The sequence below is a fragment of the Schistocerca serialis genome, chromosome 8, assembly GCF_023864345.2.
Source record: "Schistocerca serialis cubense isolate TAMUIC-IGC-003099 chromosome 8, iqSchSeri2.2, whole genome shotgun sequence".
NCBI classification, from domain to species: Eukaryota; Metazoa; Arthropoda; class Insecta; order Orthoptera; family Acrididae; genus Schistocerca; species Schistocerca serialis.
Genome location: NC_064645.1, coordinates 307,765,247 through 307,781,826, shown reverse-complemented (window position 1 = coordinate 307,781,826; position 16,580 = coordinate 307,765,247). Strand labels below are relative to the sequence as shown.

The window sequence follows — 16,580 nt, the reverse complement described above, 5'->3', positions numbered from 1 at the left end:
GATAATTTTTTGTCAAACGTCATCATAGGTGATGAAACATGGGTTTATCACTTCGAGCTGATAACAAAATGGCAATCCATGAAGTGGCACCACATCACTTCTCCTCCAAAGAAAAATTTCAAAGCTGCACCTTCCACCAGTAAAATCATGGTGACAGTTTTCTGGGACTCTGATGTCCTCCATGATGATACAATGATCAACTCTGGATTGTATTGTGCTACCCTCAGAAAATTGAAGAAACGACTTCAGCATGTCTATCACCACAAAAATGCAAATGACTTCTGCTGCTCCATGACAATGCACAGCCTCACATAAGTCTGCTTACCTGAGGGGAGCTCACAAAACTTTGTTGAACTACTCTTCCTATTTCCCACTACAGCCCAGATCTTGCACCTTCCAACTTCCATCTGTTCAGCCCAATTAAGAAAGCTCTCTGTGGAAAGCAGTATATGGATGATTGGGAGGTTATTGATGCAGCAAGACATTGGCTGCAACATCAACCAGTAGAGTTATGGGCATACAAGTCCTCCAAGTAAGGTGGCATAAGGTCATCGCATTGAACAGAGATTGTGTTGAAAAATATGGCTTTGTAGCCAAAAGAATGAGGATTAATACACTGTATTAGAATCTTGATTAAAATCAACCAGCTTTCAGAGTAAAGTGTGTTGCTTTACTTACTGAATTCTCCTTGCAGTAAGTGAAGTGTTTGCTAACTCATTTTGCACAGATAAACTAACTTTAAACTTTGAAAAAACATAGCTCATCTGGTTTTGTTCTTTCAAAAATACCACATCTGCTATGAACATAGTTTACCTACAACAAATAAAAAATATAATAGAAAAATCTAAGTTTTTGGGTGTGTATGGGATTATTTGGATTACTAGAGTGATGATCTCATTGATAAAGACAGATTAGATTAGATTGGATTTGCTTTCATTCCAATTGATCCATAGTGAGGATGTCATCCAGGATGTATAACATGTCAGAAAAATAATAATGCATGACAAATATTTACAACTAAAACAAATAAGCTAATGTACCTTCCACAGGTCCCAAGTGGAATGATCGTCCTTTTTTATTTTATTTTTATTTTTTTATGAACTATATGAAAGGATCATTTTACAACACTCAGTTACTAAGATTACATAAATGCACTGAATTTAAAACTGAAATTTTTTTTTTTTACTTCTAAGGTAATAAACATATAATAGAACTGCTACAATACTTATTTACAATGGACACATTGCTGCACTGAAATGGTGCAGAAGTTCAATTGTGGCTTTCCTTAAACTGAATTTCATTGGTTGTTGAGCTTTTCATGGCTTCTGGCAAGTTATTGAAAATGTGTATTACTGAATAATGCACACCTTTTTGTACAAGAGTAAGTGGCTTTAAATCCTTCTGAAGATTATTCTTATTTCTAATACTGATTCTATGAACTGAGCTGTTGATTTGAAAAAGTGATATATTTTTAATGACAAATTTCATTAAGGAATAAATATATTATGAAGGAGTAGTTAGTATCCCTAGTTCCCTAAACAGGCCTCTGCAGGATGTTCTTGAGTTCACACATATAATTCTTATTGCACGTTTTTGTGCCCAGAAAACTTTAGCTTGGCTTCATGAGCTACCCCAAAAAATAATTGCATATGCCATTATGGAGTGAAAGTAATCATAGAATGCCAGCTTTTACATTTTTAAATCCCCTATGTCTGACAGAATTCGCATTGCAAATAGAGGTTTGTTTAGACACTTCAGCAGTTCTGTAGTGTGCTCCTCCAAGTTGAATTTATTATCAAGCCCAAGAATTTAACACTGTCCACTTCTTCTATATGCTTGTCATGATATGTTAGGCATGTACATGTGTTTTTCCAAAGTTTAGTGACAAAGAATTGGCTAGGAACCTGTGATTAATGTCCACAAATATTTTACTAGCCGATCTTTCTAAGACTACACTTGATTTGCTATTTATTGCAATTTTTGTACCATTGGAAAACAAAACAAACTTGGCATCTGGTAATGTTACTGATGAAAGGTCATTGATATATATAATAAAAAGTAAGGGCTCTAAGATGGAACCTTGTCGGGCCCCAAATGCAATTAGTTCCCAGCTGGTTGATGCCTGATAGCTTAATACCTGTCTCTTTCCTAATAACACGCTTTGTTTCCTGAAAGATTTTTATTACAGTGAAGTAGAAACTGAATGATGATTTTGACTGGCAGCAAACAGTTAAAGAACAAATGGATAAAGATAAATACTGCATAACAAGTAAGAGGCAAGAAAGTTGAAGACACAAATCTTATTTTGGCTTCTGTAGTTACATGCTACTTTATGGGGATGTGGAGATTTCATTGTCTATCAAGACTGTCAGCATGTAACTACAAACAGACAAAAAATTAATTATATGACTATTTTTATGTTAAAATTAAAACTTTGTGATTACCCCTCATACATAACAACAAAGAATGGACAAGATTCAAATGCTCCAGTAAAAGGGCAGGAGAGAGAGGGGAATGGGGGTGGGGGGTTAACGTACAGGAGAAATTCAAATGCAGTGTTTGATTATTAGGCAGAGCATCTTACTTGGCCTTAAAATGAAATTCTAGTTGGCAGGAAAAACAGAAAATTAATCTATTAATGTGTTTGCTTGGTAAATAGTCATAGATTTATAAACCTATTAGAAATACAGGGTTATTACAAATGACTGAAGCGATTTCACAGCTCTACAATAACTTTACTATTTGAGATATTTTCACAATGCTTTGCACACACATACAAAAAGTCAAAAAGTTTTTTTAGGCATTCACAAATGTTCTATATGTGCCCCTTTAGTGATTCGGCAGACATCAAGCCAATAATCAAGTTCCTCCCACGATCAGCGCAGCATGTCCCCATCAATGAGTTCGAAAGCATCGTTGATGTGAGCTCGCAGTTCTGGCACGTTTCTTGGTAGAGGAGGCTTAAAGACTGAATCTTTCACATAACCCCACAGAAAGAAATCACATGGGGTTAAGTCGGGAGAGCGTGGAGGCCATGACATGAATTGCTGATCATGATCTCCACCACGACCGATCCATCAGTTTTCCAATCTCCTGTTTAAGAAATGCCGAACATCATGATGGAAGTGCGGTGGAGCACCATCCTGTTGAAAGATGAAGTCAGCGCTGTTGGTCTCCAGTTGTGGCGTGAGCCAATTTTCCAGCATGTCCAGATACACGTGTCCTGTAATGTTTTTTTCGCAGAAGAAAAGGGGGCCGTAAACTTTAAACCGTGAGATTGCACAAAACACATTCACTTTTGATGAATTGCAAATTTGCTGCACGAATGCATGAGGATTCTCTACCACCCAGATTCGCACATTGTGTCTGTTCACTTCACCATTAAGAAAAAATGTTGCTTCATCACTGAAAACAAGTTTCGCACTGAACGCATCCTCTTCCATGAGCTGTTGCAACCACGCTGAAAATTCAAAGCGTTTCACTTTGTCATTGGGTGTCAGGGCTTGTAGCAAGCTAAACGGTACAGCTTCTGCTTTAGCCTTTTCCATAAGATTTTCCAAACCGTCGGCTGTGGTACGTTTAGCTCCCTGCTTGCTTTATTCGTCGACTTCTGCGGGCTACGAGTGAAACTTGCCTGCACGCGTTCAACCGTTTCTTCGCTCACTGCAGGCCGGCCCGTTGATTTCCCCTTACAGAGGCATCCAGAAGCTTTAAACTGCACATACCATCGCATAATGGAGTTAGCAGTTGGTGGATCTTTGTTGAACTTCACCCTGAAGTGTCGTTGCACTGTTATGACTGACTGATGTGAGAGCATTTCAAGCACGACATACGCTTTCTCGGCTCCTGTCGCCATTTTGTCTCACTGCGCTCTCGAGCGCTCTGGTGGCAGAAACCTGAAAGGCGGTTTCAGCTGAACAAAACTTTATGAGTTTTTCTACGTATCTGTAGTGTGTCGTGACCATATGCCAATGAATGGAGCTACAGTGAATTTATGAAATCGCTTCAATCATTTGTAATAGCCCTGTAGATATGTACAATTGTGAAGTTCTTGTGTCACTAGTGTGGTGGTGTAGGCATAAACAGAAAGTGAATAGACTTATAGGAACCATTGTTCATGCAACTGATTAAAGAATAGGCTACTTTGTATGATAGAGGTGTTGGGGAGATATCTGGGAGTTGTTCAAGGAAACAGTGAGTTAGAAAGGCCAAAGAAAGATAAAGGAGCATGAAGAACAGGAGCACAAAATATAGAATAAAATGAAACAAAAGATTTGGAAAAAATAAATGGAGAATGAGACTTGGAGATGTTGAATACAGTAAATTTGTGGCAGGTACAAAGAAGATAAGGATCATAGAACTGAAGTCGGGATTGCAAGAGATAAAAATAATTTGGGGAAGAGACACAGTAGTGGCAAGGAGGGAAGAAGAAAATCGTCACTAATGGAGACTTGTTAAAGAGATGTAGCAGGACTGTAGGACATACAAAGGAGAATTATGCCTTCCTGTAATAAAAACTGGAATTTCAAAAGACTGTAGGTGTGAAATAATTCTGAAGCCTGGGAAATAAGATTCCTTGAGTTGAAGGGAGTGAGGGAGAGTGGCAAAATTCATGACGTAGGTTTGGAAACTGTGCATCTCGAGTATAGCCTTGTGTGAAGATGAAACAATGACTGTGAAAGAAATTGAGGAAAAGAAATTAATAAAATCAGAATTGTTGTGCTACTGAAAGCTATTAAAATTGGGCTGACAACCAAATAATAAAGATAACAAATACAGTTATGGAATACATTCAAGAAAAGGAGCCTTTCTAGAACCTTTACAATTAAGAATGGCAATTAGTATAACATACATTGGGGCATTTTGGAGCTATTAACTTGACACAGATAAAGGTGGACCACATTGAGGATAATTAATAATGAGTGTAATAAATTTCTATCAGTCAACATTGTATGGATGTAATCAATTCATAGCAAGGGCTAGTTACAATAAAACCTCTTGTATTCAAGTTATTTGCAAACTTACATACAAATGCAATCATCTACTTTGCTATGTGTAAATAATTTTGCATTTTCATAGTCTTCAAGTTATAAAAGCTGTGTGTTACTAAAAATTGTTTAATCTAAAAACAAAGATGATGTGACTTACCAAATGAAAGTGCTGGCAGGTCGACAAAACAAACACAAACATACACACAAAATTCAAGCTTTCGCAACAAACTGTTGCCTCATCAGGAAAGAGGGAAGGAGAGGGAAAGACGAAAGGATGTGGGTTTTAAGGGAGAGGGTAAGGAGTCATTCCAATCCCGGTAGTGGAAAGACTTACCTTAGGGGGAAAAAAGAACGGATATACACTCGCACACACACACATATCCATCCACACATATACAGACACAAGTAGACATATTTAAAGACAAAGAGTTTGAGCAGAGATGTCAGTCGAGGCAGAAGTGCAGAGGCAAAGATGTTGTTGAATGACAGGTGAGGTATGAGTGGCGGCAACTTGAAATTAGCGGAGATTGAGGCCTGGTGGATAACGGGAAGAGAGGATATATTGAAGAGCAAGTTCCCATCTCCGGAGTTCGGATAGGTTGGTGTTAGTGGGAAGTATCCAGATAACCCGGACGGTGTAACACTGCGCCAAGATGTGCTGGCCGTGCACCAAGGCATGTTTAGCCACAGGGTGATCCTCATTACCAACAAACACTGTCTGCCTGTGTCCATTCATGCGAATGGACAGTTTGTTGCTGGTCATTCCCACATAGAATGCATCACAGTGTAGGCAGGTCAGTTGGTAGATCACGTGGGTGCTTTCACACGTGGCTCTGCCTTTGATCGTGTACACCTTCCGGGTTACAGGACTGGAGTAGGTGGTGGTGGGAGGGTGCATGGGACAGGTTTTACACCGGGCGCAGTTACAAGGGTAAGAGCCAGAGGGTAGGGAAGGTGGTTTGGGGATTTCATAGGGATGAACTAAGAGGTTACGAAGGTTAGGTGGACGGCGGAAAGACACTTTTGGTGGAGTGGGGAGGATTTCATGAAGGATGGATCTCATTTCAGGGCAGGATTGGAGGAAGTCGTATCCCTGCTGGAGAGCCACATTCAGAATCTGATCCAGTCCCGGAAAGTATCCTGTGACAAGTGGGGCACTGTTGTGGTTCTTCTGTGGGAGGTTCTGGGTTTGAGAGGATGAGGAAGTGGCTCTGGTTATTTGCTTCTGTACCAGGTCGGGAGGGTAGTTGCGGGATGCGAAAGCTGTTGTCAGGTTGTTGGTGTAATGCTTCAGGGATTCCGGACTGGAGCAGATTCGTTTGCCACGAAGACCTAGGCTGTAGGGAAGGGACCGTTTGATGTGGAATGGGTGGCAGCTGTCGTAATGGAGGTACTGTTGCTTGTTGGTGGGTTTGATGTGGACGGACGTGTGAAGCTGGCCATTGGACAGGTGGAGGTCAATGTCAAGGAAAGTGGCATGGGATTTGGAGTAGGACCAGGTGAATCTGATGGAACCAAAGGAGTTGAGGTTGGAGAGGAAATTCTGGAGTTCTTCTTCACTGTGAGTCCAGATCATGAAGATGTCATCAATAAATCTGTACCAAACTTTGGGTTGGCAGGCCTGGGTAACCAAGAAGGCTTCCTCTAAGTGACCCGTGAATAGGTTGGCGTACGAAGGGGCCATCCTGGTACCCATGGCTGTTCCCTTTAATTGTTGATATGTCTGGTCTTCAAAAGTGAAGAAGTTGTGGGTCAGGATGAAGCTGGCTAAGGTAATGAGGAAAGAGGTTTTAGGTAGAGTGGCAGGTGATCGGCGTGAAAGGAAGTGCTCCATCGCAGCGAGGCCCTGGCCGTGCGGAATATTTGTGTATAAGGAAGTGGCATCAATGGTTACAAGGATGGTTTCTGGGGGTAATGGATTGGGTAAGGATTCCAGGCATTCGAGAAAGTGGTTGGTGTCTTTGATGAAGGATGGGAGACTGCATGTAATGGGTTGAAGGTGTTGATCTACGTAGGCAGAGATACGTTCTGTGGGGGCTTGGTAACCAGCTACAATGGGGCGGCCGGGATGATTGGGTTTGTGAATTTTAGTAAGAAGGTAGAAGGTAGGGGTGCGGGGTGTCGGTGGGATCAGGAGGTTGATGGAGTCAGGTGAAAGGTTTTGTAGGGGGCCTAAGGTTCTGACTCCATAAACCTCCTGACCCCACCGACACCCCGCACCCCTACCTTCTACCTTCTTCCTAAAATCCACAAACCCAATCATCCCGGCCGCCCCATTGTAGCTGGTTACCAAGCCCCCACAGAACGTATCTCTGCCTACGTAGATCAACACCTTCAACCCATTACATGCAGTCTCCCATCCTTCATCAAAGACACCAACCACTTTCTCGAATGCCTGGAATCCTTACCCAATCCATTACCCCCAGAAACCATCCTTGTAACCATTGATGCCACTTCCTTATACACAAATATTCCGCACGGCCAGGGCCTCGCTGCGATGGAGCACTTCCTTTCACGCCGATCACCTGCCACTCTACCTAAAACCTCTTTCCTCATTACCTTAGCCAGCTTCATCCTGACCCACAACTTCTTCACTTTTGAAGACCAGACATATCAACAATTAAAGGGAACAGCCATGGGTACCAGGATGGCCCCTTCGTACGCCAACCTATTCACGGGTCACTTAGAGGAAGCCTTCTTGCTTACCCAGGCCTGCCAACCCAAAGTTTGGTACAGATTTATTGATGACATCTTTATGATCTGGACTCACAGTGAAGAAGAACTCCAGAATTTCCTCTCCAACCTCAACTCCTTTGGTTCCATCAGATTCACCTGGTCCTACTCCAAATCCCATGCCACTTTCCTTGACGTTGACCTCCACCTGTCCAATGGCCAGCTTCACACGTCCGTCCACATCAAACCCACCAACAAGCAACAGTACCTCCATTACGACAGCTGCCACCCATTCCACATCAAACGGTCCCTTCCCTACAGCCTAGGTCTTCGTGGCAAACGAATCTGCTCCAGTCCGGAATCCCTGAAGCATTACACCAACAACCTGACAACAGCTTTCGCATCCCGCAACTACCCTCCCGACCTGGTACAGAAGCAAATAACCAGAGCCACTTCCTCATCCTCTCAAACCCAGAACCTCCCACAGAAGAACCACAACAGTGCCCCACTTGTCACAGGATACTTTCCGGGACTGGATCAGATTCTGAATGTGGCTCTCCAGCAGGGATACGACTTCCTCCAATCCTGCCCTGAAATGAGATCCATCCTTCATGAAATCCTCCCCACTCCACCAAAAGTGTCTTTCCGCCGTCCACCTAACCTTCGTAACCTCTTAGTTCATCCCTATGAAATCCCCAAACCACCTTCCCTACCCTCTGGCTCTTACACTTGTAACTGCGCCCGGTGTAAAACCTGTCCCATGCACCCTCCCACCACCACCTACTCCAGTCCTGTAACCCGGAAGGTGTACACGATCAAAGGCAGAGCCACGTGTGAAAGCACCCACGTGATCTACCAACTGACCTGCCTACACTGTGATGCATTCTATGTGGGAATGACCAGCAACAAACTGTCCATTCGCATGAATGGACACAGGCAGACAGTGTTTGTTGGTAATGAGGATCACCCTGTGGCTAAACATGCCTTGGTGCACGGCCAGCACATCTTGGCGCAGTGTTACACCGTCCGGGTTATCTGGATACTTCCTACTAACACCAACCTATCCGAACTCCGGAGATGGGAACTTACTCTTCAATATATCCTCTCTTCCCGTTATCCACCAGGCCTCAATCTCCGCTAATTTCAAGTTGCCGCCACTCATACCTCACCTATCATTCAACAACATCTTTGCCTCTGCACTTCTGCCTCGACTGACATCTCTGCTCAAACTCTTTGTCTTTAAATATGTCTACTTGTGTCTGTATATGTGTGGATGGATATGTGTGTGTGTGCGAGTGTATACCCGTCCTTTTTTCCCCCTAAGGTAAGTCTTTCCGCTCCCGGGATTGGAATGACTCCTTACCCTCTCCCTTAAAACCCACATCCTTTCGTCTTTCCCTCTCCTTCCCTCTTTCCTGATGAGGCAACAGTTTGTTGCGAAAGCTTGAATTTTGTGTGTATGTTTGTGTTTGTTTTGTCGACCTGCCAGCACTTTCATTTGGTAAGTCACATCATCTTTGTTTTTAGATTAAACAATTTTTAGTAACACACAGCTTTTATAACTTGAAGACTATGAAAATGCAAAATTATTTACACATAGCAAAGTAGATGATTGCATTTGTATGTAAGTTTGCAAATAACTTGAATACAAGAGGTTTTATTGTAACTAGCCCTTGCTATGAATTGATTACATCCATACAATGTTGACTGATAGAAATTTATTACACTCATTATTAATTATCCTCAATGTGGTCCACCTTTATCTGTGTCAAGTTAATAGCTCCAAAATGCCCCAATGTATGTTATACTAATTGCCATTCTTAATTGTAAAGGTTCTAGAAAGGCTCCTTTTCTTGAATGTATTCCATAACTGTATTTGTTATCTTTATTATTTGGTTGTCAGCCCAATTTTAATAGCTTTCAGTAGCACAACAATTCTGATTTTATTAATTTCTTTTCCTCAATTTCTTTCACAGTCATTGTTTCATCTTCACACAAGGCTATACTCGAGATGCACAGTTTCCAAACCTACGTCATGAATTTTGCCACTCTCCCTCACTCCCTTCAACTCAAGGAATCTTATTTCCCAGGCTTCAGAATTATTTCACACCTACAGTCTTTTGAAATTCCAGTTTTTATTACAGGAAGGCATAATTCTCCTTTGTATGTCCTACAGTCCTGCTACATCTCTTTAACAAGTCTCCATTAGTGACGATTTTCTTCTTCCCTCCTTGCCACTACTGTGTCTCTTCCCCAAATTATTTTTATCTCTTGCAATCCCGACTTCAGTTCTATTATCCTTATCTTCTTTGTACCTGCCGCAAATTTACTGTATTCAACATCTCCAAGTCTCATTCTCCATTTATTTTTTCCAAATCTTTTGTTTCATTTTATTCTATATTTTGTGCTCCTGTTCTTCATGCTCCTTTATCTTTCTTTGGCCTTTGGATTTATGGGCAGCCCTGCAGGATTCATGGTGTCAATTCCCTCCAGAACTACTTCATGCATTAGTCAAATACATGCCACATTGTGTTGAGGCATTTCTGCGCGCTCGCGGGGACCCTACATGATAATTGGCAGGTGTGCCAGTTTCTTTGGCTCTTCAGTGTATATAAGCCGGAAAGTGTAATTATTTTTAATTATTTATATATTTCCCTGCATGGGTCTCTACAGGTAAACTGATTACATTGCTCTTTTTTTGATAAGTTGCTATACGCTCCAACACAGATATCTGTGTGGGGTCTTAAAAATGACTGGCTTTGCATGAGTGCGCTAAAATATGTGCCTATTTAAAGGAACATAAAGGCTTCCACATTAGTTATTTTGTTTTATTTGTATGTGAACCTATCTAGTCTTAGAAACACTCAACAGATTACCGTATTATGTAGCTTTTGATGCTGTGGAAGTGAACATTTTGGTCCATATGAATTGAATATGTGTACTTTTGCTAAAGAAAAAGCAAGAGCTCAAAAGCTACTGTAAATACTGAATCCTATTGAGCATTACTTTGCATCACACATTAGTCTGTTATAGGATAGTGGTTCCCTTTCCTTTCTTTCACATATTATGCCATCCATGAATTTCCATTGCTTGCCTCAGAAGTTGGTAAATAAATTATCTTTTGTGTTCAATAGAAAAATCGGAGTAATTGTGTAGTAATACAGTTTATCATGTAGAGGAAATTTCGTCTGATCCAAATGAATGGTGAATTTGCAGTCACATTAGGAAACAATTATTTCAAACTGTATTATCTTTCACCTTTGTAACAATATTATGAAAAGGATAGTTCCTGCTCACCATATAGTGGACATGCTGAGGCGCAGATAGGCACAACAGAAAGACTGTCACAAAATGGGCTTTCAACCAACAAACAAGAGATAGACAACATACACAGACACACTCATGTAAATGCAGCTCAACCACACACATGACCACAGCCAGAGACTGTGGTCATATGTGTGTGAGTTGTGTTTGCATGAGTCTGTGTGTGTATGTTGTCTGTTTCCAATGAAGGCCTTGTTGGCTCAAAGCTCACTTTCTGACAATCTTTTTGTTGCGCCCATCTGCAACTCAGTTATCCTTTTCATAATATTGTTACATACCATCCTGAATTTTTCGTTGTTTAACTTTCACCTTTCATTTATTTGTGATTGTTACATTTTTGTGATATTGATAAGGAACTTGTCAATTTAATTAATTATAAATATACAAACAATAATAGTAATTTGTGTCTATGTGACATTTTCTTAGGTAAAACCCATGCAAGGAGAAGCATTCCGTACAAAATTTTTGTTGCAAACATCTGAGGCAGAGGATGTAGACCAGCCATTGAGTTACAGTTTTGGATACATTTCCAAAGGATCCCCCTCTTTGCCTACGACCTCAAATGAGAAGTTTGAAGCCTATCTTCTTTTACCTCCTGGTGAGCTGTCAATGTCCCATTGTTTTATGGATATATTTGTACATAGTTAGTAAAATATTATATGAAAAAACTGCCATACAGTGTAGCAAGGCAGCTGTATAATTTTCCTTAATGGATTTTGCCCCATCTTCCAGAGTAAAAGAAAGAGTGTGAAGAAAAAGTATTGAACACTACCTCAATTAGGGATTTAATTTTAAAAAAACCTGAGAAAGCAAATGACTAACTTGGAAATGAAACATCCATACATGTCTACATGTTTCTGTGGTGCCTGAAAGCAAATCATCAAATGCTGAATGCAGGATTCTGACACTTTTTCCAGGTGGATGTTTGTGTTTATCTATTAGTGAAGGGAAAAAATAAATGCTGGATGGTGCCTATATGTAATAGGAAGCCCATAAATATAAAATTTCTATAACAGGTGAATACTGTAAACATGTAAGTTAAGTTAATGAAGCTCTTTCAGGTTCACCTGTTGACTCAAGATGCATCATGATTTTGTTTAGTTACTAAAGAGCCGGCTATGGACACAAGATATATCATGGTTTCGTTTAGCTACTAAAGAGCATTATGTGTGTACTTTTGTTGTTGTAGAGTGTTGTCTTCAGACTAACCCTCACTGTCTTTAGGTTTATAGAAGAAATGTGTATCCAAACTTATAATTACTCCTAAACATAAAGATGGAAAAATTACTTAAATAAGCAGCCATACATACAGTGTGATACCTCTGAATGTTTTGGGCATTAGATATATGGGGCTTTTGGTGCACAAGGTAACCAAGTCACATCAAGAAAGTTTTGAGAAAAATAGACTGATTAACCATAGTGCAAGACCACCTCTGCCAACCCACTTTCCTGGAAACTGTCAGTTCATCAATGCATAGGATGACTGAAATGTGCCAGTGCCGCATCATATAAGAATATAGTTCTGCCAATACTGGCCATGACCTTCTTCTTCTGTGCAGATGCACACATATTCCTCAAACTCTTACAGGACTTGGTAAGAATGTCTTCCACAAGTAATGAGTGTGTTGGGGTGGGACGGACATACAGGGTGAGAATGTGGTGTCTCGCGGGAGGCACTCGTGAAATAGTCCCTGCAGTCACATGATCCTCTGTGCCTCAGTGGCTCAGATGGATAGAGTGTCTGCCATGTTAGCAGGAGATCCCAGGATTGAGTCCCGGTTGGGGCACACATTTTCACCTGTCCCCATTGATATACTGGGTGATCAAAAAGTCAGTATAAATTTCAAAACTAAATAAATCACGGAATAATGTAGATAGAGAGATACAAATTGACACAAATGCTTGGAATGACATGGGGTTTTATTAGAACAAAAAAAATACAAAAGCTCAAAAAATGTCGACAGATGGCGCTTCACCTGATCAGAATAGCAACAATTAGCATAACAAAGGAAGACAAAGCAAAGATGATGTTCTTTACAGGAAATGCTCAATATGTCCACCATCATTCCTCAACAATAGCTGTAATCGAGGAATAATGTTGTGAACAGCACTGTAAAGCATGTCCAGAGTTATGGTGAGGCATTGGAATCGGATGTTGTCTTTCAGCATCCCTAGAGATGTCGGTCGATCATGATACTCTTGCGACTTCAGGTAACCCCAAAGCCAATAATCGCACGGACTGAGGTCTGGGGACCTGGGAGGCCAAGCATGATGAAAGTGGTGGCTGAGCACACCATCATCACTAAACAACGCGCGCAAGAGATCTTTCACACATCTAGCAATATGGAGTGGAGCGCCCTCCTGCATAAACATCGTAAGTTCCAGCAGGTGTTTATCAGCCACGCTGGGAATGATATGATTCTGCAACATATCGGCGTACCTCTCACCCATAACAGTAACAGTTACAAAACCACGATCATGCATTTCCTCAAAGAAAAAAGGCCCGATAATGGTAGATGTGGTAAATCCAACCCATACCGTGACTCTCTCATTGTGCAATGGAGTTCCCACGACAGTTCTAGGATTTTTGGTAGCCCAAATTCTGCAGTTATGGGCGCTGACAGACCCTCGGAGCGTGAAATAAGCTTTGTCGGTCCACAACACGTTACTCAACCAATCGTCATCTTCCGCCATCTTTTGAAATGCCCACACAGCAAATGCCCTCCCCTTCACTAAATCGCCAGGTAACAGTTCATGATGCTGATGGATTTTGTACAGATAGCATCGGAGGGTATGCCTCAGTGCCAACCAAACAGTAGTGTATGGAATGCCGGTGCGACATGTGACTGCACGAACGCTGACTTCCCCATGCATAGACGAACCCGCTACAGTCTCCATTTCTTCCTGAACTGTCTCAGCAGCATTACGCCTTGTGCTCGGTCGGCCACTACGGGGTCTATCATCTAAACAACCCATGGCTTTGAACTTCGAAATCATTCTCGGCACAGCTGCATTTGTCAACAGACCTTTACCCATTCGAATCCCCTTCCTATGGCAATAGGATCGTAATGCTGAACTAGCACATTCCCCATTCTGATAATACAGCTTCACTAAAAGCGCCTTTTCAGGTAACGTCAACATGCTGCGACTGCTGGTGCATCTGATTCTCTCTCTTATTACAGTTCCTTTTATACCACGATTGTCATGCACAGTCACTGATGTTTTGCTGTCCAGCGCCATCTGTCGGACATTTTGTGAAGGTAGGTGTTCTCCCCCCCCCCCCCCCCCCCCCGCCCCCCCGCCCCAGTTCTAATAAACCCCCATGTCATTTCAAGCATGTGTGTCAATTTTTACCTCTCTATCTACGTTATTCTGTGGTTTATTAAGTTTTCAATTCAAATTTATAATGACTTTTTGAGCACCTGGTATATCACCAGCTGAAGGTATTAATATATAATTTTAATTTAATTATTCATTTTGTCATTATTTTGTCAGAACTTGTCTTCTTGTACATCTTGACACCTACCATCAGTTACCCTTTTGCCTGCTGTAGCATGGGCACTTCCTGGTCTACCAAGGCTTGTTTCATGAGCCGCACATAATGTTTATGTTCACATATGGAGGTTATATAATGTTATTTTCTAATGTGGAACAGACACCTCACTCTAGGATCTGTAACAGTCAATGCTTATAGCGTTACTTTAAAATAACATAATGTAGCAAGCATGAACTCAATGTCCACCTATGAAAACTGTATGATACCGTCACTTACATTATGAAGGGTGACTTTTTACTCTTGGTAAGAATTGTAGTCTCAATGTATGTCTTCTTGTTACGCATTCTTGCACTAATATATTATTACCACAACTTAAATATGTTTTTAGGATAATTTTCATCTCTGTTTCATTGGATTGTGTAACAAGTGACCCTGCTCACACAAATTAAGATGTTGTGTCCCACTGTTTGGCATTTGTGGACTAATCAATGTTTTTTGTTGTAGTGTATATTGCATGATGGAACTTTTATGTTAAATGTTTACATTTATGTGCTCTTAGATATTATTTTCTAATACTAGAGATCTGAAGATGGCTGGTAGATAAGCCAAAACTAGTAATATATGAAATTACATTTGCAACCTTGACTATAAACCCTTCAGTGGGCATGCCTATGTATAAAGTGCAGCAACCACAAATTGTTTTGCATTGCTCAGTTGTTGTTGCATCTGTGCTGTTTAATGCTAAAGAGTGGGTCATTACCGAGGGTAATACCTGACCATGGCAACAAAGTGATGCAATAAAAGTTTATTCCATTATTGTTTAATTATAAAGTGCTTTTCTTCATATTATGTAATTTAATGTCATTGTTGTTTGATTAAACTAAGAATAAACTGTGCTTTTGCTCATATGTGTTTACCTTGGTAACATAAAGACAGCTATACCTTCCAAGTGTACAAAATACACCATGTACCTGCTCGTGTTATGAAAAACAGCATGTCTGCTTGAGGGATAAAGGTTTTTATGAATCCAAAGCTTCAAAAATATTAATTAGGAAATCAACAAGGATCATATAATTTTATGGTTTCAGTGTATTGTCATTGTTAGAATGTGTGGTGTTTGTTCTTTTGGACATGTCTGAAAAAATAGACACCACACATTCATGTAACTTATTTGCCTTGACGGGCAATGAATCTTGTGCTTACACATTTACAGTCAACCTACAGTGGGAATCTAAAATTGGTGAGCACGGATGAGATAGACAGGGATGGCAGACAGGTGGCACTAGGTGGGAGTGTGGAGTCAGCTGGGGTGTATGCCGAGGTAGACCATGCATTTGCAATAAACACTGTATTTGGTTGTGCAGTGGTTAATGCAACTGCCTAGCAAGCAGGAGCCACCAGGTTAAAGTCCCAGTGCGACACACATTTTCACTCGTGGCTGCTGATTTTGCATAAAGTCCCGATGCAGTTGATATCATTGGTTCCTTGCATTTCATTTCCTTTCTTCCTTCTCCACCTTCAATTTACATAATATTGTCATTGTACAATTTCATTCTCGGCCTTTTAGTGTATTGTCTGCTTAATAGGAAATGCCATTTTTATATGTTTTTCACAGGTTCAGATATTCAGCCCCTAGTAAGAGTATGTGACTCCTATCAACTATGTGCAGAGAGAATAGGAGATGCTGTGCATTCTGAACCACCTGATTCTCTATCTTTGACAGAAGTCCTGTGAGTATAATTTTATTCACATTTCAACATATGTCATAAAGCTATCTAGGTGTCAAGTGCTTATCTTGTGAGTAGATTATTTTGTTGGAGCTGGGACTCTCCATTATGGTCCTTTGTTTGTATTTAATTCCAGATAACAAAACATTTCACATTCAAATTCATTTGTGTCTAGAAATATTACACCTCTTTACTGAGAGTTTCTAATTAAATCATATTCACTGGCATTGTGACATTAAAACTCATGTTAATTATTTTTATTTTTTAAGTTCTTTTACTATTGTAAATAGTCACACAGCAGTGGTAGAAAAAAATAATATGAGTGTAAGGGATTGTTTCACGAGAAAATCATATAACATGCTTTGGACA

General features: G+C 40.6%; 1 protein-coding gene across 1 annotated transcript in view; it reads left to right on the top strand.

Annotated features, from left to right (window-relative positions):
• The window catches only part of LOC126416990 (uncharacterized), a 335,028-nt gene that overhangs the window by 105,542 nt on the left and 212,906 nt on the right, over positions 1-16,580 (top strand). Inside the window, exons 12-13 of the mRNA XM_050084875.1 lie at positions 11,415-11,586; positions 16,100-16,214. Coding sequence (XP_049940832.1) covers positions 11,415-11,586; positions 16,100-16,214 — 287 coding nt within the window. The remainder of the gene's footprint in view (positions 1-11,414; positions 11,587-16,099; positions 16,215-16,580) is intronic.